At 43.3% G+C, this 23526-nt stretch overlaps 1 protein-coding gene across 2 annotated transcripts in view; it reads left to right on the top strand.

Annotated features, from left to right (window-relative positions):
- Window positions 1–23526, top strand: part of RAD54L2 (RAD54 like 2) — a 90760-nt gene that overhangs the window by 45263 nt on the left and 21971 nt on the right. For both annotated transcript variants that reach the window (XM_006044997.4, XM_044933905.2), the window contains 8 exons: window positions 16671–16872; window positions 17967–18106; window positions 18547–18663; window positions 18988–19214; window positions 20002–20184; window positions 20323–20456; window positions 21907–22103; window positions 23170–23512. In XM_006044997.4, coding sequence (XP_006045059.1) covers window positions 16671–16872; window positions 17967–18106; window positions 18547–18663; window positions 18988–19214; window positions 20002–20184; window positions 20323–20456; window positions 21907–22103; window positions 23170–23512 — 1543 coding nt within the window. The remainder of the gene's footprint in view (window positions 1–16670; window positions 16873–17966; window positions 18107–18546; window positions 18664–18987; window positions 19215–20001; window positions 20185–20322; window positions 20457–21906; window positions 22104–23169; window positions 23513–23526) is intronic.

The following is a 23526-nucleotide window of genomic DNA, read 5'->3' as shown; positions in this document are numbered from 1 at the left end:
TACTATTTAACAATAAATTTCTGATTATTAGTAATATGCACCTATTAATTAAATTTTGGAAATATAGAACATTATAAAGAATATAAAAATCACACAGAACTCTATCAGCCAGAGATAGCAAGAGTATTGATGTCTTATTTTTCAGTTATTTTTCTCTTCAGGTGTATATTTCTACAAAGCTGGAATCCCATTGCATTTTTTTTTTGCATGTGCCATTTAAAATTTTTCAAAACCAGGATTGTTTCAAAATTCCATGGTGTTTCATTTTTACTTTTCTAAGCTTTTATTTTAAAAAATAAAAGTAAAAAGATCAGTTGTTACCAGAAGTTTGAGGGAGAGGAGGGATGAATCTGTGGAGCACAGAGGATTTTTAGGGCAGTAAAACTGCTCTATATGGTCTTCCATGGTGGATGCATGTCATTATGTATTTGTCCAACATCAAGAGTGAACCCTAATGTAAACTCTGGACTCGGGGTGATACTGATGTGTCAGTGTAGGTTCATTCATAGTAACAGGTACCACTGTTGGGGAGGATTAATAATGAGGGAGGCTTATGTGTGGGGCCTTATTCTGTGAGATGGGAGCCATTGCAGGGTTTGAACAGAGGAAAGATCACTCTGGTTGATATGTAGGGAACAGACCGTTAGGGAGATGAGGGCAAAATCAGGGAGACCAGTTAGGAAGATATATCAGAATTCAAGGCAGGAAGGATGATGGCTTGGTGCAGTTGGTAGAAGTAGTTGCATTCTCGTTATGTTTTGAAGATAGAGCCAAGAGAATTGGTTAATGAAATAGATACAGATTGTGTCAGAGTAACAGGGAAGATAAGGATGGATTCTGAGTTTTTATTGAACAACTTTAAGATGCCATTTTCTAAGGTTAGGAAGATCAGGGGCGAGGCACAGATTAGAGACAGACAGGAGTTTGGTTTTGGAGAAACAAGTTTGACATGTCTTATGCCTCCAAGTTGAAATGTCCACAGGGCAGTTAGACTACTGAGTTGAAATTCAGAGGAGAACTCTACGTTAAAAAAAAAAAATGGGGCATGTCTGTATATGCTGCTGCTGCTGCTGCTGCTAAGTCGCTTCAGTCGTGTCCGACTCTGTGCGACCCCATAGACGGCAGCCCACCAGGCCCCGCTGTCCCTGGGATTCTCCAGGCAAGAACACTGGAGTGGGTTGCCATTTCCTCCTCCAATGCATGGTGCCTAAACCACAGGACAGGATAAGATTATTCCAGGAACAGGAGAAATGGTCTGAACGACTAAGCACTTGACAGCAGAATTGGGGAGGGAATGAGGATGATTGAGGAGAGAAGACTGAAGAGAAATGGCCACTGAGGTAGTAGAACACCCAAGAGAAGATTTTACGGGATCCAGATAGAAAAAAAAGTCATTTCAAGGAGGAAGTGATCAGTTGTGTTAGATAAGCCAACCAACAGTCCTAGTAGTATGAGGACTAAGAATTGACATTGGATTTAGCAGTGTGGGGGGGTCCTTGTGCCCAAAATGATCAATTTCAGTGCAGTGATAGGGGCTCCAATCAGAATAGGGGGAGAGCAGGTTTTATCTTTTAAACTTTCTTTTTGCCAGTGGGACTGATCAGGGTGGGAGGGAGAAACTGATGGTGCAGGAGAGATAGGTGGCAGTCCATACTGGCTAAAGCTGTCGCTGTGGCCTGGGAAAGCCTTTGCCCCAGCACTCTAGTGTGTGATAGAGAGGAGCAGTCTTCAGCTACACTTCTGTGATCCTGGGAAAGTCCTTGCTGAGCCTTTAAGTTCTCTTCCACAGAATGAAAAGTTTGCAACCTGAATTCTAGATCTGTTGTTCTCTTGTTCTGGACGAAGACCGGGAAGGGAAGGCATGTTTTTAGGAACAAAGAGGAATCACTGAAACGGAGAAAAGGGCTGTGAATCAGACCGTGGAAGCAGTTAGACCATGCAACTAAATGCACCAAGACAGACAAGACAGTGTTAATAGAACATTCTATTGCATTTCAGCGTTTTGTTCTCAACACAGATGACGAGCAGCATTCCTTAAATTACGGATTCAAGCCAGATCTTTTTTTTTTTTTTGGCTGTGGTATACGGCCTGTGGGATTTTAGTTCCCAGATCCAGGATCAAACCTGTACCCTCTGCAGTGGAACCACCAAGTCCCAACCACTGGACCTCCAGGGAAGTCCCTCAAGCCAGATCTTTGTATTCTGTATTTCTATCTTCCTTTTCTTCCCCAGAAACGTGTCACTTTTTTCAGAGAAAACTTGAATATCTGTTGTTGGACTGATTTTTCAGCATAGCTTGTGTCAGTATTTAGATGACCTCCGTGTTAGAAATGGAGCAGTGCTGATTTTGGTACTTGTTCCTGTCCTTCCTTTCTGTGTGCTAGGCTTAGGGACACAAAGGGGCAGAGAGTTTGAGTGTGCTGGGGGCGGGTCTGTTTTGTAAACCTACATCAGGAAAACATGTCAGACCTTGACCCTGTTGTTCAGAGTGATTTTGTAGGGCCTTTAACATTCCTTACTGCAATCCAAGGGGTTGGGGGGGATTAGTATCTGATTGTGGTTTTAATTTGCATTTTCCTCCATCCTAAAGGAGACCAGTCCTGGGTATTCATTGGAAGGACTGATGCTGAGGCTGAAACACCAATACTTTGGCCACCTCATGTGAAGAGTTGACTCATTGGAAAAGACCCTGATGCTGGGAGGGATTGGGGGCAGGAGGAGAAGGGGACAACAGAGGATGAGATGGCTTAATGGCGTCACCAACTCGATGCACATGAGTCTGGGTGAACTCCGGGAGTTGGTGATGGACAGGGAGGCCTGGCGTGCTGCGGTTCATGGGGTCACAAAGAGTCGGACATGACTGATCGACTGAACTGAACTGAATTACTTCAGGTGTTGAGCTCTCTTCCACATGCTCACGATCATTTTCACTTTTGTAAAGTGCCCGAACCCATGTTTTCTACCATTTTTCTTTCTTTCATAAATTTCTTAGTTGGTTTATAGGAATTTTTTATTTCTGGATGTCTTTTTGATAATATATACATGACACACCTTTCCCATTTATATTGCTTGATTTTTCAGTCTCTTAGTTGTGTATTTTTTACAGTCATAATCTTTTTTTAATTTTTGATCTATAGATGCTTTAATTTTAATGAAGTCAAATTTATCATTTTTTCCTCTTTTTGTTTTGTGCCTTGTATAAGAAATAGTTGTCTACCCCAAGGTCATGAAGATATTCTCCTGTTGTCTTCTAGATGTTTCATATTTTACCGTCACATTTAGATCTCGGATACATCTGGAATTGATTTCTGTGTTGTGAGTTAGGGTCAAGCTTCATTCCCCCCATCCCCCACCAATATGGTTAATTGAGCTACTCTGCATTAGAGTTTTGTTTTATTCTTTGTTGTAAATCAAGGCACAGTACATATGTGACTCTTTCTGAACTCTGTTTTCTTCCTTTATAACTTTAAGGGGAATGGGAGTACAGGAGAAATTGTGCAGGGTGGTGGCTAAGAGCAAGGACTCTGGAGCCAGACCAGCCACCTGAGTTCAAACTAATAGCTTTGTGAAGGACGTTTTTTTCATCTGTACAATGGCAATATTTGTAGTATCTTGTATTTACCGTTTTGAGGACTGAATGAGTAATATTGGTAACATGAATAAATCTAGCCAAAAGATAACAAGCATTGCAGATAGGCTGGGCCCCAGTGCTTCTGGGAGCAGAGCTAGTGACCAGCGCCGTTTTAGATGGACTTGGGCATGACGGGGCATGGGGTGGGGTGCATATTTAGCAGACTCACCACAGACCTGTGCTGGGACTACAGTTACTCCCCACTACCGTGCCTGCCCCGACTTCAGAGTTACCCAGCAACCTTCTGGAAGAGAAGGTTTTTCAGCATTTTTTGATTCATCTCGTGAAGTCTTCAGATAATCTTTGGTCCAGTTTAGAATACAGAAGCAGAATGTGCCAGGCTTAAATGAAGTTCCCTGAGCAGCTTACCAAGAGAGACAGCAGCAGCTATTAACTTTCTCTCTGCAGCTATGTTGACAGACACTACAGCTTAGCAGTTGGGCACATGCTGAAATAAAAAGGAAGAAACCTAGAGAAGGTGTTCTGGAGGCTGACCTTTAAGTGGGGACCCAAAAGAGGCTATGGGTTAGAAAGAAGTAAGTTATTAGACTCTAACACATAACTGTTAGATGAAGAGGTGGGGAAAGAGGGACACAGCCTCAGCCAAGGCCTGAGACCTCGAGAGCTGAGGCTAGAGAGTAGGCAGTGGAGGGTGTGTGGGTACAGGCGTTGGAGGGAAGTACCCAGTGGTCAGAAGGAAGGCTGGATGCTAGCAATCAGGGAAGGCCTTAAGTGTTTTAGACTATATCCTGTGGGTAGAACGGGGCAGCTTTAAGGTATTTTAGGAGATCCTGGGTGGGTGGAGACTGTGACATGGTCAGATTCAGAAAGCTCTCTTTTTGCGGTGTGGATCGAAGAGGGAGTAATCAGAGGCAGGGAGACCCTTTGGAGTCTGGTGTCAGAATCCAGACCAGGGAGTACAACGGTATGGAGGGAAGCCAAGTGGGATATAAAGATAGGTAAAATAGGTAACTTCTTTAGGCACAGAATTTGTGTTTGAAGATGAGGAGAGGAGAGGTTTTATCGTCGTCAGTGATCATATATGGTAGAGATGTATGGAGTGTTTCCGCTGTGGAGTGAAAGGTCCTGGGAGAGCCACTGGTGAGTGCTCCTCCAGCTTAGAGAGGTTGTACTTATGTTCCAGCTGATCTTTTAATCAGGAAGCAAAGCATCAGCGTGCTCCCAGGTAGATGCATATTGTCTTTTATTTTCTGTGACCCTAAGGAAAGTTTTTTTTTAAGATTTATCTTATTTCTAATGTGGTCAGAAAGTGCTTTGCCTGTCTGAGTTTACTCTCCGGCCTTTTGCATTCATAGAGTTAACATTTAAGGTTTAAGTTAATGAGACAGTCCAGGAGCTCAGTGACATGCAGTAGTTTATTCTTTTGCCAAGGCATGCGTTTCAATGCTGCTCTCTGGGGCATGGGAACTGATAGGTGAGCCCTGCCCTCCACAGCATCCGCTCTTCAACCTACCTTGTATTCTGCTCTCAAATCAGAAATTCTTATCATTATTAAGAGCCTGATGGGAATCGTTTCACTGTTTCAATTATATGTGAATGCATTTTGTGGAGGAAATCTGTGCTGGAGCAGTATTCTCTAATTTTGGGAGTTTGTAAAGGTACTTTACTTCTCTCTTGCCTGCTGTGCTTTGCCAGCATGATGTCTGATGCTCTGCTTGTGGAAGACTGGCCCTTTCTCAACTACTGAATCCTCCTGGGAAGAGTGTGTGTGTGTGTGTGTGTTGTGGTCATGCCTCAGTACTTCAAAGCATTCATCAGTAGAATGAAAAGATAAACTGAGTTATGTGGATTTCGCCCCCGCCTTTCCACTGTACTCTCATCAGGGAAAACTTTTGTTTGTTCATAGGACCAGTTTTACTGTCTTCTACTCTCTTAGGCTTAACAGATACAACAGTAACAAATTTCGGAAGATGATCACCTTAGTGTGTGTACCTAAGTCCTCTCTCAAATAAAAGTAGCAGAATTTGAGCTGTTGGTGTTACTCTTTGCCCATTCCCTCTTAAAAGGAACAGCAGATATGCCCTGTTTTCCTCTCGTTCGTTGTGGGTACTCTTTCAGGGGGCCCTAGTGGAGTTTGCACATATAGGAAGATTTGTGTGTTGATTTGTGCTTCTGTCACCATTCAAAATGGATTTCCCAGAGGAAAATGCGGGGCTTTACCTGCCTGAACTCCAGAGGGAAGGACTACAGTCCCCCAAAGTTGCAGGCAGGCTTGTTTTCTTCATTCTCCCTAAATCCTTACTTTGTAGGGGCAGAGGTCTTGTTAACTCTCAGCCCTCAGGTTCACTGGAGATGCCAGGAGATTGTCTGCTAGCCTCCCTGAGAGAGACTGCGAGTTGGAGCCGTCCAGAAGAGCAGGGAGCCTGGCATGGATTGACATGGCTCTTGAACCAACTCCAGCTCTGACACCTATCAAGCAGTTGCAGCATGCGGATCCACTTTACTCCCCCATAGTGCTGAATGCAGGTGGAGAAAGCACTGGCCATTTAGTGATTCTTAAGTTTCCAGGGGTAATTTGCTTGAGTCTTTAATTCTCTTTTTATTTTTCCTATGTTTGGATTGCTCAATACTTTGGGAAACAAGCAAAAAAAAAATTTATTGCCTCTGTTTTCCCATTCATATCCCTAGCTAATTTATTTATTTATTTATTTTTTCAGACAGGGATGTAGTTGATTTACAATATTATGTTAGTTTCAGGTATATAACATAGTGACTGAAAAATTTTATAGATTATACTCCATTTATAGTTATAAAATATTGCCTGTATTCCCTGTACTGTACCATATATCTTTGTAGCTTATTTATTTTATACATAGTGACTGCTGCTGCTGCTGCTGCTGCTGCTAAGTCACTTCAGTTGTGTCCAACTCTGTGCGACCCCGTAGACGGCAGCCCACCAGGCTCCCCTGTCCCTGGGATTCTCCATAGAGACTGGTACCTCCTAATTCCCTACCCCTATCTTGCCCCCACCTCCTCCTCTCTCCCCACTAGTAACCACTGGTTTGTTTTCTGTATCTGTGAGTTTGTTTCTTTTTTGTTAAATTACTAGTTTGTTTTATTTTTTAGATTCCACATATTAGTGATAACATACAGTATGAGTCTTTCTCTGTCTGACTTATTTCACTAAGCATGCTACCCTCCAGGTCCATGCATGTTGTTGCAAATGGCAAAATTTCATTCTCTTTTTAATGCCTATCTCATTTCTTTTTTTAATTGTTACTAGAGAGTTGAGAGACTCTTGGAGAACTGTAGAGGAAAGAGTGACCAGCCTATTGTCTCTTGAGGCCTTTGGCAGTCTGGAAGGAACGGCTGTCTCCTCAGGAAGCTGGCTGCAGGCTGCCGCTTGCCAGTCCACCTGCTGCCTCGGGTGGTGTGTGGCTCCTCAGGAATGGCAGCCATTTCCAGACGGGAGTTGGCTCTCTCTCCACCTTCTGTTCCTCGGGCAGCAGCAGGGTTTCTCTTCTTAATGTGTGATGGTGGCTGGGTGTGGGGTTGCTGGTGGAATTCTGGGGGATGGAAGGAATGGGGGAAGTCAAGCTGAGTACGTGATTCAGCATTCATGTTTGGCATAAGGCCATAGAATGTTAGTCGATGTTTTCTTGGAATATGGAATAATGAAGTTGAGTGCTTGCAGAAAGTGGGGGAATAGTTCAAGAGTCAGCTCAGATTTCTGAAGTAATGATGCCAGTTTTGACTGTGGTAATGATGCTTTTCATGTTTAAGTGTTTGTGTAAGTATTCTGGATGTACTGATATTGATATTGTTAATGGCGTCTGGTCTGTGACTTATCTCAACATTGCTCACAGTGCTCTTTGTTGTTAGAAAAAATTCTGTATTTTATTGTAGTCCGTTTAAGCAGTCTTTCATATTGTTTGATAGTCTTTTATTTCCTGAGTGTAAAAGTGAGAAGACATAGGAGAGGCAAATTTTAAAGATCAGAATGTGGTTTCCATCAGCATCCTTGGGTTTAATTTAGATTTTTAAAATTCTGATTTTGTGAAATTATTCTAGACATTACCTTGTCTGTAAGATTTTAGTAAACCAAGTATTCACTTTATGTTTTCTCATTAACTCTATATCTTGTTCAGAAACTAAACTAGAATTCTAAATGGTTTTCGCCTTACTCTTCTCTCTGCCTTTGCTCAGAAGTACCTGCTTTGTGACTGATTTGCTGAGAATTTGGTAATTCTTTCCTGTGGTTGCAGAGATGGCCCAAAATTTTCCTCATCATGCTGAGTAGGGTCAAAATCAAATCTGTCAGGAGCACAGGGCTAGAATTTCAGATGGGTTGAAAAGAGGTGTCATTGTGCTTACAAATAACTGTTGCTTTAGTGATTTGACTTTGTGCTAAAAGCAGTGCTTCTCTACAGGGAGTGATTTAGCCTTCTAGGAGACAGTTGGCAATGTTTTGTGGTTGTCACAACTGGGAAGGTGCCACTAGAATCTAGTGGATGGAGGTGGTGGGAATATTGCTGAACATTCTTAACAATGCACAAGAGAGCCTCCAACAACAAAGGATTATCTATCCCCAGGTGTCCATAGTGCTGAGACTGAGAACTGCTGTGCAGTCTTGGTATCTTTTGCAATGATGAGCAGTTGTCCTCTTCCCCTGTGAGAGCCCAGTGGAAAGGCTGGCCGTTTCTTTTCTTCATGCCTTAGGTTGTCTCTCATGAGTGAGTGAGAGTGATATTGGTCCCTTTGATCTCAGATGTCACTTTAAAAGATGTTTAATTTAGAATCCTGTAGTTCCTTTTAGCATCAATGCTATGAAGATTTATTTCTTCCCAAGGAGCAACTAGGATGAGAATTTTTCCCCCCTTAAACTGGCTTCCATGATTATTTTAAAAGTGAATCACATATTGGTTTGTGTAAGTTTTTAACTTTTTAACATTTATTGGCAAATATATTGGCTTTTCTTGACATTTATTGAGTCAGGGAAAGCTCAGTCTATAGAGAACTTCAATATGTGCTTGTAAATGATGATGTATGATATGGGACATAAACATACTGAATAGGAACTAATGTACTTCAGTGGATTTTTTTATTCATGTGTATTTTTCTCTAGTAGGTTTTTTTTTTAGTAAAAACAGGCTCATTTTAAAAAATTCAGCATACGTTTATTGAGCATCTCTTGGGCAGCTGGCATTTTTTTAGGCTTGAAGGATATGTTAGAGAATGAGATGGACAGAATCCCTGCCTTCAAGGAGCAACAGTTTAAAAGGAGAGACAGGTTAAGTGTTGAATGGTTACAAACTTCAGATCTGGGTAAGAACCTTGTAAACAATAAGAAAAGGGACTAAGCCCCAGGGGTGGGCAGGAAGGGTCTGTTTTAGCTAGTGCGGTGGTTGTGGCGATGGTGGCTCTCTGATGATACAGCGTTTATGCCTCAAAGAATCAACTTTTGCTTTTGCTCTTAAAGTATGTTTTCCGCTGTTCTTTGTAATTTTCTTCCTGCTCCGTTCTTTCTGAATACAGGTCTAGTCTTGTTTCATTTGTTTCCCCTGATCTTGGGTTATTTGGAAGTATTAGTTCCTCAGTGATCAATGCAAAGAAATAGAGGAAAGTAATAAAATAGGAAAGACTCTTCAAGAAAATTAGAGATACCAAAGGAACATTTCATGCAAAGATGGGCACAATAAAGGACAGAAATTGTATGGACCTACAGAAGCAGAAATACTAAGAAGAGGTGGCAAGAATACACAGAAGAACTATACAAAAAAGAACTTCATGACCCAGATAATCACAATGGTGTGATCACTCACCTAGAGCCAGACATCCTGGAATGGGCAGTCAAGTGGGCCTTAGGAAGCATCACTACGAACAAAGCTAGTGAAGGTGATGGAATTCCAGCTGAGCTGTTTTAAGGCCTAAAAGATGATGCTGTGAAAGTGAAAGTGCTGCACTCAACATGCCAGCATATTTGGAAAACTCAGCAGTGGCCACAGGACTGGAAAAGGTCAGTTTTCATTCCAATCCCTAAGAAAGGCAATGCCAAAGAATGCTCAAACTACTGCACAATTTTACTCATCTCACACTCTAGCAAAGTAATGCTCAAAGTTCTCCAAGCCAGGCTTCAACAGTATGTGAACTGTGAACTTCCAGATGTTCAAGCTGGATTTAGAAAAGGCAGAGGAACCAGAGATCAAATTGCCACATCCGTTGGATCATGGAAAAGGCAAGAGAGTTCCAGAAAAACATCTACTTCCGCTTTATTGACTATGCCAAAGCCTTTGACTGTGTGGATCACAACAAACTGGAAAATTCTGAAAGAGATGGGAATACCAGACCACCTGACCTGCCTCCTGAGAAATCTGTATGCAGGTCAGGAAGCAACAGTTAGAACTGGACATGGAACAACAGACTGATTCCAAATCAGGAAAGGAGTATGTCAAGGCTGTATATTGTCACCCTGCTTATTTAACTTCTATGCAGAGTACATCATGAGAAACGCTGGGCTGGAAGAAGCACAAGCTGGAATTAAGATTGCCGGGAGAAATGTCTATGACCTCAGATATGCAGATGACACCACCCTCATGACAGAAAGCAAAGAAGAACTGAAGAGCCTCTTGATGAAAATGAAAGAGGAGAGTGAAGAAGTTGGCTTAAAACTCAGTATTCAGAAAACTAAGATCATGGCATCCAGTCCCATCAGCTTCATGGCAAATAAATGGGGAAGTGATGAAAACAGTGACAGACTTTATTTTGGGGGCTCCAAAATCACTGCAGATGGTGACTGCAGCCATGAAATTCAAAGACACTTGCTCCTGAAAGAAAAGTTATGACCAACCTAGACAGAATATTAAAAAGCAGAGACATTACTTTGCCAACAGAGGTCCGTCTAGTCAAAGCTATGATTTTTCCAGTAGTCATATATGGATGGGAGAGTTGGACTATAAAGAAAGCTGAGTGCCGAAAAATTGATGTTTTTGAACTGTGGTGTTGGAGAAGACTTGAGAGTCCCTTGGACTGCAAGGAGATCCAACCAGTCCATCCTAAAGGAAATCAGTCCTGAATATTCATTGGAAGGACTGATGTTGAAGCTGAAACTCCAATACTTTGGCCACCTGATGTGAAGAGCTGACTCATTTGAAAAGACCCTGATGGTGGGAAAGATCGAAGGCATGAGGAGAGGGGGTCGACAGAGGATGAGATAGTTGGATGGCACCACCGACTCAATGGACATGAGTTTGAGTAAACTCCAGGAGTTGGTGATGGACAGGGAGGCCTGGCATGCTGCAGTCCATGGGGTTACAAAGAGTCAGAGCGACTGAACTGAACTGAACTGAAGTTCCTTAACTCTGTAAGATTTTGTCTATAGAAGATTTTATCTATTAAATAAATAAAAGTAAATAAAAATAAATAAAATTTATCTATAAAACAAGTTAAAATTTTATTTACTTATAAAATAAATCTATTAAAGATTTTATCTATAAAAACTTCAGAGTATATTTAATCTGTTCTCTAAATATGAAGTCCCTAAGATATGATCTTTTGGGGTTTTTTTTCCCTTGCAATTTATTGATAGAAGAAAAGGACTCACTTGTTCTGTAGTTTCTAGACTTTGCTGATTGCATCCATATGGTCTTACCAAGTTTAACATAGTCCTTTGTTCCCTGTATTTTTGCAAACTGGGAATGTGATATCTAGGTGTTTTCAGATTCAGGTTCAGTGTTTGGACACACATACATCATAGGTTGTGGTGTATATATCCTTCCACATCATGTCAGGAGGTACATGGTAAGACTTGGAATCCACTGATCTTTGTTTATACAGATAAGATTGAGGTAGGGTTTTTTTTTTTTTTTCCAAAGCTACTTATTTGCCTATCATATTTGTTATGGTGGGGTTTATAACTCATTCCTGAGAAGCTTATGTAAGTGTTTGTTGGTGTTTATATAACTTTGGTGATTACTCCTCACAGCTGGCTTGCATGAGGAAGAAAGTTCAGAGGTATTTGTCACCAGATCTGATTCCATGATCCTGAGCTTAGGTGGTAATAGTCACTGACTTTTAAACCACTGAAGACACTAATTTTCCTTTGTCAAAGCACATGCCTCTACTTCTTTGTTGACTTGAATTTTTTTTCCTCGGTGACTTTTGGTGGATTATATTTTAGAATTTTGGAGTGAGCTATCATTTGAAAGTCAAATCAATGATTGTGGATAGGTTGTAAATTCGTGTGGTTCAATATTTAGAAGGTACAAAAGAGCACAGTGAAAAGTTATATTTTGACTCAGGGAAAATCAGTTATATTAATTTTGAAATAACAGTTTTATTATTAAAATTAGTTTAAGACGTAGTGTATATCAGGGGTCCCCGACCTCCAGGATCTGATGCCTGATAATCTGAGGTAGAGCTGATGTAATAACTAAGTGCGCAATAAATGTCATATGCTTGAATCACCCAGAAACTCTCTCTCCCTGACCTTGGTCCGTGGGAAAATTGTCTACCACGAAACTGGTCTCTGGTGCCAAAAAGGTTGGGGACCATTGGTATATGTTATAATGCTATATAGAAACCAAAAGCATCACAGTTAAGTGTCGTGAAGCAGTAACGAAACAGCTGTAAAACACTGACTTCCATGACAACAGACTTTAAATATTAGCACATCTGGGCACATCTGTAAACTAAAGCCACTTTAACAAGCAAACAGTAGTTGTTGAACACAGAAGCTGAGGATTCATTCAAAGAATAGTAGGTGGTGAGAAACTGATTTAGACCTGTGTCCTGTATATAAAGGAAAGGGGAAACCTGTGTCTGAACTCTTTGTTCATGAAAATTGTATCTACTGTGTTTGATCATTTGCAAATTGCTACTGTGCTTGGCTACATTCAGCCCCATGCCAGACAGAAATTCACAGCCAGGCCTCACAAGCTGGAATGTTAGGTAGTAAATTTATGACATTCAAAGGCTATCAGGTTTGTTCTTCTGCCTCCCAGGGACAGCCCACTCTGCAAGGCAGAAACCAGAAGAAATAAATACAATAGTTGGCAACAAGTTTGCAGTACCCAGTATATGAAGTTCAGACCCTGTGCCTGTCCACTATACTCTGACTGTGTCCTGCCTAGTTTCTAACCTTGCCTCCAGCTGTTCCTCCAAGTGGTTACTCAATAAATTTGCTTGTGAAATAGAAACGAAAACAAAAGGCTTTAAGGCCAGGAGAGCATCAAAGGTCATTATCTAACCAGCTCAGAGGACCCAGCAAAACACTAACTTGAGGTGTGCCAACCCAGCCCTGAGTGGAAATTGGTGTGTAGGTCAAGCTGCAGTGTCGGGGGAGTGCCACTCCTGCTGCGGTTTTGCTTACTTCACTTTAGCCAGTGTTGAACTGCCTGTACTTTCCTAACCATTCCACCTTGTTTAGAGTCTCTGTTCCTCTTGCTTATGCGCCTCTGTCTGTCTAGAATGTTCTATTCTTCCTTTACTAGCTGGTGCTTATCCATTCTGTTAGGTTAAACCTAGGTCTCACGTTTCCCAAGGAAGTGCCCCCATTAACCACTGATAGGCAAGGCTGGATTAGGTGTCCTTCCTCAGGTGTTACTGCTGTAAAGCACTCCACTGTATAGGTAATGACGTGTGTCCTTATGAGGACCGCTGCATTGTGCCTTGGCACAGGGCCTGGTACATAGCAGATACTCAAATTTATGTTAGGCTAAATTAAAAGCAAGGGGACAGGAGAGGCAACAGTGTCTGGTTTGTGGCAGTATCAACTGGAAAGATTTAGAGTGTGGGGTGTGTGTTTTGTAAGAAATACTCATTTTCTAATAACAAAATGCACTTTGCATATGTCAGTTCTACTTTTCCTTTTCCTTTCTTATTTCTGATCTTTGATTAGGATATATAATTGAAGTTTGAGATCTCCACACAAATAAATACTGCTACCCAGCGTGCCTGACCAAGCCCCAGAGCTCTGTGTGCTCCCAGACTGTTGAATGTAGTTGTGGGAGTATGGAGTTCCATGGAGTTCAGCAGACTAATAAAGAATAATATTTTCCATGAGAGAACTGTTTGCATCCTCATTTTACAAATGTGAACTATGGCTCGGAGAAGTTGACCTCGTGAGCATAGAGCTAATAAGTGACAGAGCCAAGATTCACCACCAGGGTTGCCTGACTACAAAGTTCATCCTTTTAGCTATCTGCTCCTGTTTTTCTGCTTATTTCCTGTATACCCATAGGCAAGTCTTTTTAACTTTTTAGTGCTTCAGTGTATCATATTTAGAATGGGGGCGGGGGGGACTAGAATGATGGGAGCATAATTCACCTTGTAGAATTATTGTAGGAAAGAAAGAAGAGAAGAAACCAAACCCATTCTTTGTACCTGGACTAATGGTAGTCATAGTAAAAGCAGCAGCAGTTTTATATGGTGTTTACAGTGTGCCAGGCACTGTCTTAGCACTTTATTTAGGCCACCTCACAATCATCGCCACAATCCTCTGAGGTTGAGGAACGACACTACAGTTACTATTCCCTTTTTATAACTGAGGACCAGAAAGGTTGTAATAAGGGGCAGAGCTGGTGTTTACAGCCCGGCAGTCCGGCTTCAGTGTCCATACTGAGCCCATTTGCTCTGTTAGCTCTTAGGAAACATTAGTTTCCAACTCTGTGCTGTTTTGGAATCTGGCATCAACATGAAAGAGACCATAAGGAACCCAGAATGGTATCAGGGTGGCCAGGGGCTACATCAGACTGGGTACGGTGAGCAGTAGCAGTATCTGGGACACTCATGATTCTCTTACTCAATCACTGACTGGTGAGATGGCCGTTTGGTATTTTTTGGTGGTTAAGTTCATAGGATGATGACCCATAGTATGTCTTTTTTCAGCTTGAGGGCATCCACTTACTGGTTCACTTAATGAGGTGTATGAAATCTCTGGCCTCTCTTTACCCAAGTCTACAAGGTTAAATGTTTCTTCTTGAGTCCATACTGATAAATATATATTTTAATGTTGAATATATAAATGAGGGAGAAGGGAAAAATCTCCCTTACAGAAAAATTCCAGATAATAAGTGTGTAAGGAAAGACAGAAATAGAAAACCACTGTTAGAACACCACCGTAATAATTGCTCTATGTAGAATCCACTGATGAATGTTAAAATTAGTGAATGAAACTTTTGAGGATATTTGTGTTCTCAAAGCCTCAAAGTATTCCCCCCCAAAACATTTGTCTGTGTGTGTTTATGGTTTTTGCTTTAACTCTGTTCTTTTTTTTTTTTTTTTTTGTATGTGGTTTTAACATATGTCCAGAAATTCTTTGATGCCCTTCCGTCCAGGAAATGGAGTGTAATTCTCTTCCCCTTGAGTGTAGGCTGGGCTTAGTGATTGGCCTCTTATGAATAAAGTATGGGAGGGGAAAAATAGTAATTTTACAGTGGAAAAATCCAGTAAACACCACTTCAAGGTTAATGTCACCAGGAATAACCCATGTTGATACCATTACCTTGATCAGACGTGATGAGAAGAACACTTCACCTGTGTGATATTCTTTCCTAGAAAACATAACCTCCAAACTAATCATCAGAAAAACTGAAATTTGGGGACAGTCTACAAAGCCACCTGACCAGTATTCTTCAAAAATGTATCAAGGTCAGGAGCTCCCTGGTAGTCCAGTTGTTAGGACTCAGCGCTTTCAGTGCTGGGGCCTGGGTTCGATCCCTGGTTGGGGAACTAAGATCCCACAAGCCACATGGTGTGGGCAAAAAAAAGAAAATCAAGTTTGTGAAAGACCAGAATAGGCTGCCACAGTTAGGGAAGACTGAAAAGACATTGAAAGCTCAATGCAATGTGCTCTCTATGCTAGATAGGATCCCATTGTAACAGAAAAAGGATATTAGTAGAAAACTGGTAAATCTAAAATAACAAACAGAAACAATCCCACCAAAAGGGCAGACTTTCTGAGTCCTTGCTGCCTGAGAGCCAGGTGGCATGGACTAGATCACCCAAGTTTCAGCACTTCTGCTCTTGTTTTGAACCCTTCTTACCTTTGGGAGAGACCTTTTGATTGTGTGGAGCTTGTATCTGGGAGGCTCTGGCAGATGTGGGGACAGGTCTGAGTGACTGCAGGACCTGCCCATCCCACGAACAGAATGCAGCTCAGCTGATGAGGAGAGGGGCATGCACAGGGACCTTCCCCCTGCAACCCCAGTTCTTGTTGGTGGTCGATACCACAAATGACATTCCCTCTGCCAGGAATTTCTTCCCACTTGGCCCCCATCCTGAAGGCAATAATATACCATTAGTCGTTCTGTTCATCTTTTAAGTTCTCACTTACATTTTACCTTCCATATAATTCCTTGTGTGATTATCCTATGAAATAGTACCTTTCATATTCCTATGACCCTAACACAATTATTCTTGGCTTAGCTAATTACTTCTGGCTCAAATATGGTACCTTCTTTGAGTTGCCCTGCCCCTCCTATGGTAATGGTATTTAGCACACTTTGCCTTATTATGTCTAGAAGACAAACTCCTGGAAGGGAAGGAATCGTTCAAGTATTCCTTGAAGCATCTAGGACAGTACCTGCCGTGTTGTGAGCTCTCATTAAATGGGTGGCAAATTGAATGAACACTTTTAAGGCACTGATAGGAGGAGTGGTCTCCCTGTTGGCCAGATGAGACTTGCTTAGAGTCATACAAGTGAGTGTGAGCTGTATTTGAAACTCGGTGTCCCTTTCTGAGTGGTCTGAGGCCCTGACACTTCCTCACTCTGAACATAGTGCTAAATTACACCAAGAATGATGGCTCACATTTGTTGTGAGCCTACTCTGGGCCAGGCTTGGTTTTAAGCATGCCCTCTATTTAGTCCTCACAACAGCTCTGAAGTGTGGAAATTACTATCCTCGTTTTATAGATAAGTCCATTGAGGTTCAGAGAGATGTAACTTGCCTTCTTAGCTCACCCGCTAATAAGTTCTAATAAGTTGCTGAGTTGAGATCTGACCCTGGCGTGTCTGGCATCAGAACCCGCTTTTCCTCCAGTAAAGTTGATCCCTGGCACCTCTTTCCATTTGTCTCCTCAGACCCATCCCTGGAAGACATGTGTGGTACTGAGTGTGCCCAGCTGGGAGAAGATGGGCAGCAGCCACCACGGTGCACTTCAACTACCTCATCTCAGTCTGAGCCTTCAGAGCAGCTTAGGCGCCACCAAGGCAAGAGCCTTGCCTCCGAGGACCCCAAAAAGAAGAGAGCTCAGAAACCCTCCCACATGAGAAGAAACATACGGTGAGCTATGCTCTGGGGGAGAGAAGGGAGGGAGTAGAAATATTACCTTCATTTGAAGGCTGTCGGTAGAACAGCCTTCAAAGAAGGACTGGTTTGATCAGGAGAGTTCTGTTTCCCAAGGAGAAAAATGTAGGCTATGTGCCCCAATTAATAGTGAAGCTGCAGCTCGGGACCACTGGGTCTGGACTATCTGAGGATGCAGAGCGGATGCGGTTGGCACTTGAGCACCACTGGGGATGTCCTACCGTCTGGAGGCCAGGGAAGCATCCATAGGATGCTCTGGTTGGAGTCTGTTACTTCCTTTATTTTTTTCTTATGTTTCCAAATACAAGGAGATAAAAGAGTTTGAGTTCTCCTTCTCAGAACTCAACATCAGTTGGAAGAGGATTGTCTAGTCCAAACCAAGGCTGCTTCTTTAACCTAAGAGATCAGCAGATGTGAACTTCCTTACCTGTCCAAATCTCCAGCAGTCCTTTCTTCTACCCATGACAGTTTTCCTCTTGAAAGGAGACAAAGGATATTTTTCTCATCCTGCTACTGCTGCTGCTAAGTCGCTTCAGTCATGTCTGACTCTATGCGACCCCATAGATGGCAGCCCACCAGGCTCCCCCGTCCCTTGGATTCTCAGGGCAAGAACACTGGAGTGGATTGCCATTTCCTTCTCTTCCTACCCTCATTTTTTTCTAAACAGAATGATGACTTGAAAATGTACTCTTAAGTTTGGGAAATAAGGATGCAAAATCATCCACAGTCTTATTTTCCCATATAGCAAGTCTGTCTTTTGTACTGCTTTCCAGCTTTGTGGATCACATGTTACTCTATTTCACTCTTGATCTGTTAGGTACCAAGAAGAGTCAGCGGGGTGATGTGTCAGGAAGTTAAATAATATGAAAAACATACTAGCCCAAAAGCACCTGAGCCTTGAAGTCCTATTTATGTGTTTGTTTGTTTGTTTTTTTACCTTACCCACTGCGTGGGTGTAGTGGTACTGACGCGGCTTCTTCTCCCAGCAGTGGTGATTTCCCTCTTCAGCTTGGCGTTACCTTACTCAACCACAAGTGAACTGAAGCGCTCACTCTTATTTTAATATTTAGAAAGCTTCTCCGGGAGGATCAGTTGGAGCCAGTTACCAAAGCAGCACAACAGGAAGAATTGGAAAGAAGGAAGCGCCTGGAGCAGCAGAGAAAGGATTACGCAGCCCCCATTCCCACCGTCCCCCTCGAGTTATTTCCCGGTAAGCCGTGGAGGGGGCAGGAGGGGCCCCGCGCCCAAGTGAGGAGAGACCTTCGGTGCCCACAGTGTCAAGGACAGATCTGGAATCAGATGGTGGCCTCTCAGGAATCCTTTCAGTCCATTCAGAAGGCTCTTGTTTGAAAAGTTAAGATGGATACTTAACTTGGTACTTCCTCAAATTGGTCTTATTTAGATTTTCCCCCTGAATCTTAATGTACCAAAGGATTAGGACATTTTCTAGTGGTCAGGTGAGTGCTAGAAGTAAGAGCCGGTAGAGAAAAGGGAATTTGGGAAGAGGGTTGAAGTTTTTAAGATGTCCTCTACTTGTCTCCTCAGAGGATGGTCCCCCCAAGAACAATACAGGAGGAGGAGGGCAAATTATTTTGGAAAATATGTTTCAGCTAAATGACATTCTCTTCCATCTCCACCTCCCCCACCCAGAGGAAATTGTCTTAAGAGCAAGCGATGGTCCCCAACTGCCTCCTCGCGTCTTGACCCAGGAAGTCATTTGTTTGGACAGTAGCAGTGGCAGCGAGGATGAAAAAAGCAGTCGAGATGGTAAGATGGAGCCAGAGATGCCCCTCCTTCCTCCCGACCCAGTGCTCACCCCGAGAGATTAGCTTTCCCTCCGAATAGAAAAGAGTTCCGTCCTTCCTTATTCCGTTTAGGGTCTGACCATGGCAAATTTCCCTGAGTCTCCTTGGTAAATATGTTTTTCCCTTGTCTTAACTTGAAGCTGGAAGAGAGAAAAATTAAAAATCAAAATTTTTATGAATGGTAACAAGTTCTAACATTGTTTCCATGCTCCCTTACCATAAGTTACAGTGAATTATATCTGCTCCCTGAGTCCTTGTTTTCATTTTACTTGGCTGGCTGTCTCAGAGGTGATTGAACTGAGCTCTGGAGAGGAGGATACTCTGCACATTGTGGACAGCAGTGAGTCTGTCAGTGAGGAGGATGAGGAAGAGGAGAAGGGTGGCACCCATGTGAATGACGTCTTAAATCAGCGTGATGCTCTGGGGCGGGTCCTTGTCAACCTGAACCACCCTCCAGAGGAGGAGAATGTCTTCCTGGCCCCTCAGTTGGCACGGGCGGTGAAACCTCATCAGGTACAGTAAATCTGGATTCTCCTCTCTGTCTCCTTTCAGCTTCCTTGCTGTGGACATCGCCTGCTGGCGGTTGTTAGCATCACAGCCTGTGAAGTACTTGTTTGGTACCATGAGCAGCTACTGATTGATTCTTCCTCCTAACAGTTGATGCTTCAGGATTTCTGATGGGTGGGAAGGGACAACCCTGAGACATGCCCTGTTATGTAAAAGGTGCTAATCTCTTGGGTTAATAATCTTGAGCCACCTCCTGTGAGATGACTGATCAAGATACTCTCTGAAGAGCAGTGCCTTGGTGGGAACTTGTGGCTCCAGGAGAGGTGTGAGACTCAGAAGTCTGAGAGACTTTCTGATAGGAAGGCTCAGAGCAGTTTGTGTTGACCCAGAACCAGAAGTAGGACCAGTGAATAAAAGCTCCAGGAAGGCAGAGGTTGACTCAACAGAAGAACTCTAACAGTAAGAACTTCTCCTCATGGAATGGGCTGCCTTGAAGTAAGCAACCAGGGGCAGCCAGGCCAAGACTGAGTTAAAGACCCAAGCAGGAGTTTGGTAGTCCAGATTCTTGCCTCAGATGGGCTACTCTACTAGGTCAGTGCTTTTCTCTGTGTTCTCCAAGAAGAATGTCACCAGTCAATAAACTAGCCAGGGTTCTGGGAAACTTCTGTAGCCACTCACACCAGCTGTCTGGTCTAATGTCTGCTCATCTACTTAATTTTGACTAGTTCCAAAGAAAGTAAACTAGACCCTTGGTCTTTGCCAGCCAAAGATATTTGTGTTTGTTCCCTGTCAGATTGGTGGGATCCGATTCCTCTACGATAACCTGGTTGAGTCCCTGGAGAGATTTAAGACCAGTAGTGGCTTTGGCTGTATCCTGGCCCACAGCATGGGCTTGGGGAAAACTTTGCAAGTGATCTCCTTCATCGACGTTCTCTTCCGCCACACGCCAGCCAAAACTGTCCTTGCCATTGTGCCAGTAAGTGTTGGGGCGGGCACCACTTGCTCACCCTCTGCAGAGCTCTGGGGTAATGCCTTATGGGCTCTAAAAACCCTGGTAGACTCAGTTCTGAGGTTCTTCCCTAAAACACCCTTTTTGGACTTAACTTTCTGACAGGTTAATACTCTGCAGAACTGGCTGGCAGAGTTCAACATGTGGCTCCCAGCTCCTGAAGCCCTTCCAGCTGACAATAAGCCTGAAGAAGTCCAGCCTCGGTTCTTTAAAGTTCACATCTTGAACGATGAGCACAAGTAGGTGGCCTGCCCTCCGTTCGCCCTTTTCCTTTTAGACTTCTTCCCAGGGTCTGGAGTCAAGGCAGTCAGTCTCTCTGGGTATGTGCCTTGTCCTCCCAGATTCCTTTTGGTTTCTTGATGTATCCCCCTCTCTCTTCTTGCTACTCATTTTTTTCTCTTCCTAGTTTTTCAATAGTCAGAGTTATGTAGCACAGAAATTCTTGTATTCTGCTCGAAGACGTTTTTATATCCTGAAAAATCTGTGTGCATGGTCACATTTTCCCATGCATACAGTTCAACATGATAGCATGAAACTTTCTGTCTTCTATCTTTTCACCTTTTACATTCACCTTCTATTAGAAACCTAACCATCAGTTTCCTCTTATAAGCACTAATCTATATTTGACCCTTAATGGTACAACTTCCAAGCTTTAAAAGATGCAAACCATTTTTTTGTTTGTTTTGGATCTAAATATAATGATTTATATTTCCATTCTGTAAATTCAACCTGCTTTCCAGAAATTTAAACCTATATCCTGATCCTGATCCAAGCCAGCTATCCATGCCACGCTTTCCCCATGTTGATATGGATAACTGAAAAAGTAGACTTTCTTTTCTGCAGAGGTCACCTTTTGTGATGTTTGGTCACACACATGAAAATGAAGAGCCTGTGGGTGGCTCCATAGGTAGCCGATCACCTGCTCTTTTCTAGATTTCAGGACTGTCAGTCCACATGTGGTTAATGAAATAGAGCCAGAGCTCAGTTGTTCAGGAGGAGAGGGATGTGCTGAGTGGCATCCGGTCTCAGCTATTCTTTTTCCTTTACTCTGTGTCCTTGGCTCTTCATTCACCAGGGCCTGGGCAGGTGAAATGCAGGATGTTGCCTTTGCTTTTACTACTTTGTATATATTATGATAATAACTTGCAGCTCTCCCTCAAATGTAGTATTATAGTCATGCATGTAATGTACACTTTGGCCACCTGATGCGAAGAACTGACTCACTGGAAGAGACCCTGATGCTGGGGAAAATGGAAGGAAAAGGAGAAGGAGGTGGCAGAGGATGAGATGATTGGATGGCATCACTGACTCAGTGGGCGTGAATTTGAGCAAACTTTGGGAGAAAGTGAAGGACAGAGAAGCCTGGTGTGCTGCAGTTGATGGAGTCTCACAGTCAGGCAACTTAGTGTCTGAACAATAATGCGTACATCTAAGGGGATTGTCACTTTTATTTGTACCATTGAATCTCTGGTTTTTGCTATTTAACCATCACCAGGACCTAGTCCGTCCTCAGTGCAGTTAGTTTGTCTGTAATAAGTCCTTGGGCAACTGGCCAGCCCTGTGATGCTGCCGCATGAAGTCTGTGGTGAGAGGGACTTCTGACTGTACATCAGCACAGCTTTGACTGTGAGGAGTTCTTCCTGCAGAACCGGGGAAGCAATAATGTGTTCTTTCTGTTCACTCTTGCAGGACAATGGCAGCTCGTGCTAAAGTGATGGCTGATTGGGTGTCAGAGGGAGGGGTGCTGCTGATGGGGTACGAAATGTACAGGCTCCTCACCCTGAAGAAATCCTTTGCCACAAGTAGACCGAAGAAAGCCAAGAAACGTTCTCACCCGGTTATCATTGATCTGGATGAGGAAGACCGACAGCAGGAGTTTCGAAGAGGTGGGTGGCCTCTCTGGGGATATTCTAGGGGGTAACTTGGGGAAAAGAAGTAGTGTCTGCTCTAGTACCTAATCACATGGGGAGCATTATTGATGTGAGTCACGTGGTCATGAACCAGAAATCCTGGTCCCTGAGATAAGACTGGCTCTGGCCAGTGGCTCTTGGAAGGCCCTGCTTTCTCTGCAGACAGTGGAATTCTGGGTCAGCCAGGCCACAGACTGGCTTGGGCAAGACTCCCCTATGTCTTCACAGAACAATTAGAAGAGCAGCTGCTCCCTTTACTACTTCCCAGAATGTTCTGAGACAGCATTAACACAATATAAAGTATTTAAATTACTAATACACGGAGTAGTAGTAGTACTGTTTGTGTGAATTTATAAAAGAAGAATTTATCACGGTTTTCTTTTTGGTGAAAGCCATTCTTCTCATAGTTCTAGCTCTCTTCTCTCGTTTGAGGGGCCTTGGCCTATTTGGGAAAAAAGTACTTTTAAGTTTCAGAGGATGTTTCATTTCATAGATCTCTTCATCTATGAGATTCTGTTTTCTCTGTTTGCTTCTGTGGCTGACTTTGACATTTAGCAATGAGCAGCAAATAACTCCAGGAAGACCTTGTCCTTTAGTTAGCTCCCACCAGCCAGCTCTCGGGTGGCTCCAAGACAGTGATGAGAGCCTGTGGAAGGGTCTGGGTTATTCCCATCAGAATCATCCCAGATGCCTTTTTAATCCTTTAGACTAGTACTCTGAAAGTCATGCCGTCTGCTGCCTAGTTGGTGTAAGCCCTAGGAATGCAAGTCAGTTTTATTCTTAGCCTAAAGGGAAAAGAAAATCAGGAAAGGAAAGAGGGAAAAGGGAGATTTACTGCAAGAGTCAGTAGGCCAGGGTCATGTGCCACACCAGATGCACAGGAACTGGAGTGGCCGGCTCCCTTTCACCGCTGGGGGCTGACTCTCGCTTTCCTGCTTCCTTCATTTCTTCTGTCTCCTCCAGGGTGCACCCCCACTTCTCATATTGTTGACTAAGAGCAGGCCCTCTCACCCTCTTACTCCGGATCCTCTTCCCTCCCTAGAGTTTGAGAAGGCCTTATGCCGCCCTGGCCCTGATGTGGTGATCTGTGACGAGGGACACCGCATCAAAAACTGCCAGGCCAGCACCTCCCAGGCCCTGAAGAACATCCGCTCCCGCCGCCGGGTGGTGCTGACCGGGTACCCCCTGCAGAACAACCTCATCGAGTACTGGTGCATGGTGGACTTTGTGCGCCCAGACTTCCTCGGCACCCGGCAGGAGTTCAGCAACATGTTTGAGCGCCCCATCCTGAATGGACAGTGTATTGACAGCACACCTCAGGACGTCCGCCTCATGCGGTACCGGAGCCACGTCCTGCACAGCCTCCTGGAGGGCTTCGTGCAGAGGTGAGCCATCCTCG

This window comes from Bubalus bubalis, chromosome 21 (assembly GCF_019923935.1).
Source record: "Bubalus bubalis isolate 160015118507 breed Murrah chromosome 21, NDDB_SH_1, whole genome shotgun sequence".
NCBI lineage: Eukaryota > Metazoa > Chordata > Mammalia > Artiodactyla > Bovidae > Bubalus > Bubalus bubalis.
The sequence above is the reverse complement of the archived record's forward strand: the minus strand, read 5'-3'. Positions and strand labels throughout refer to the sequence as shown.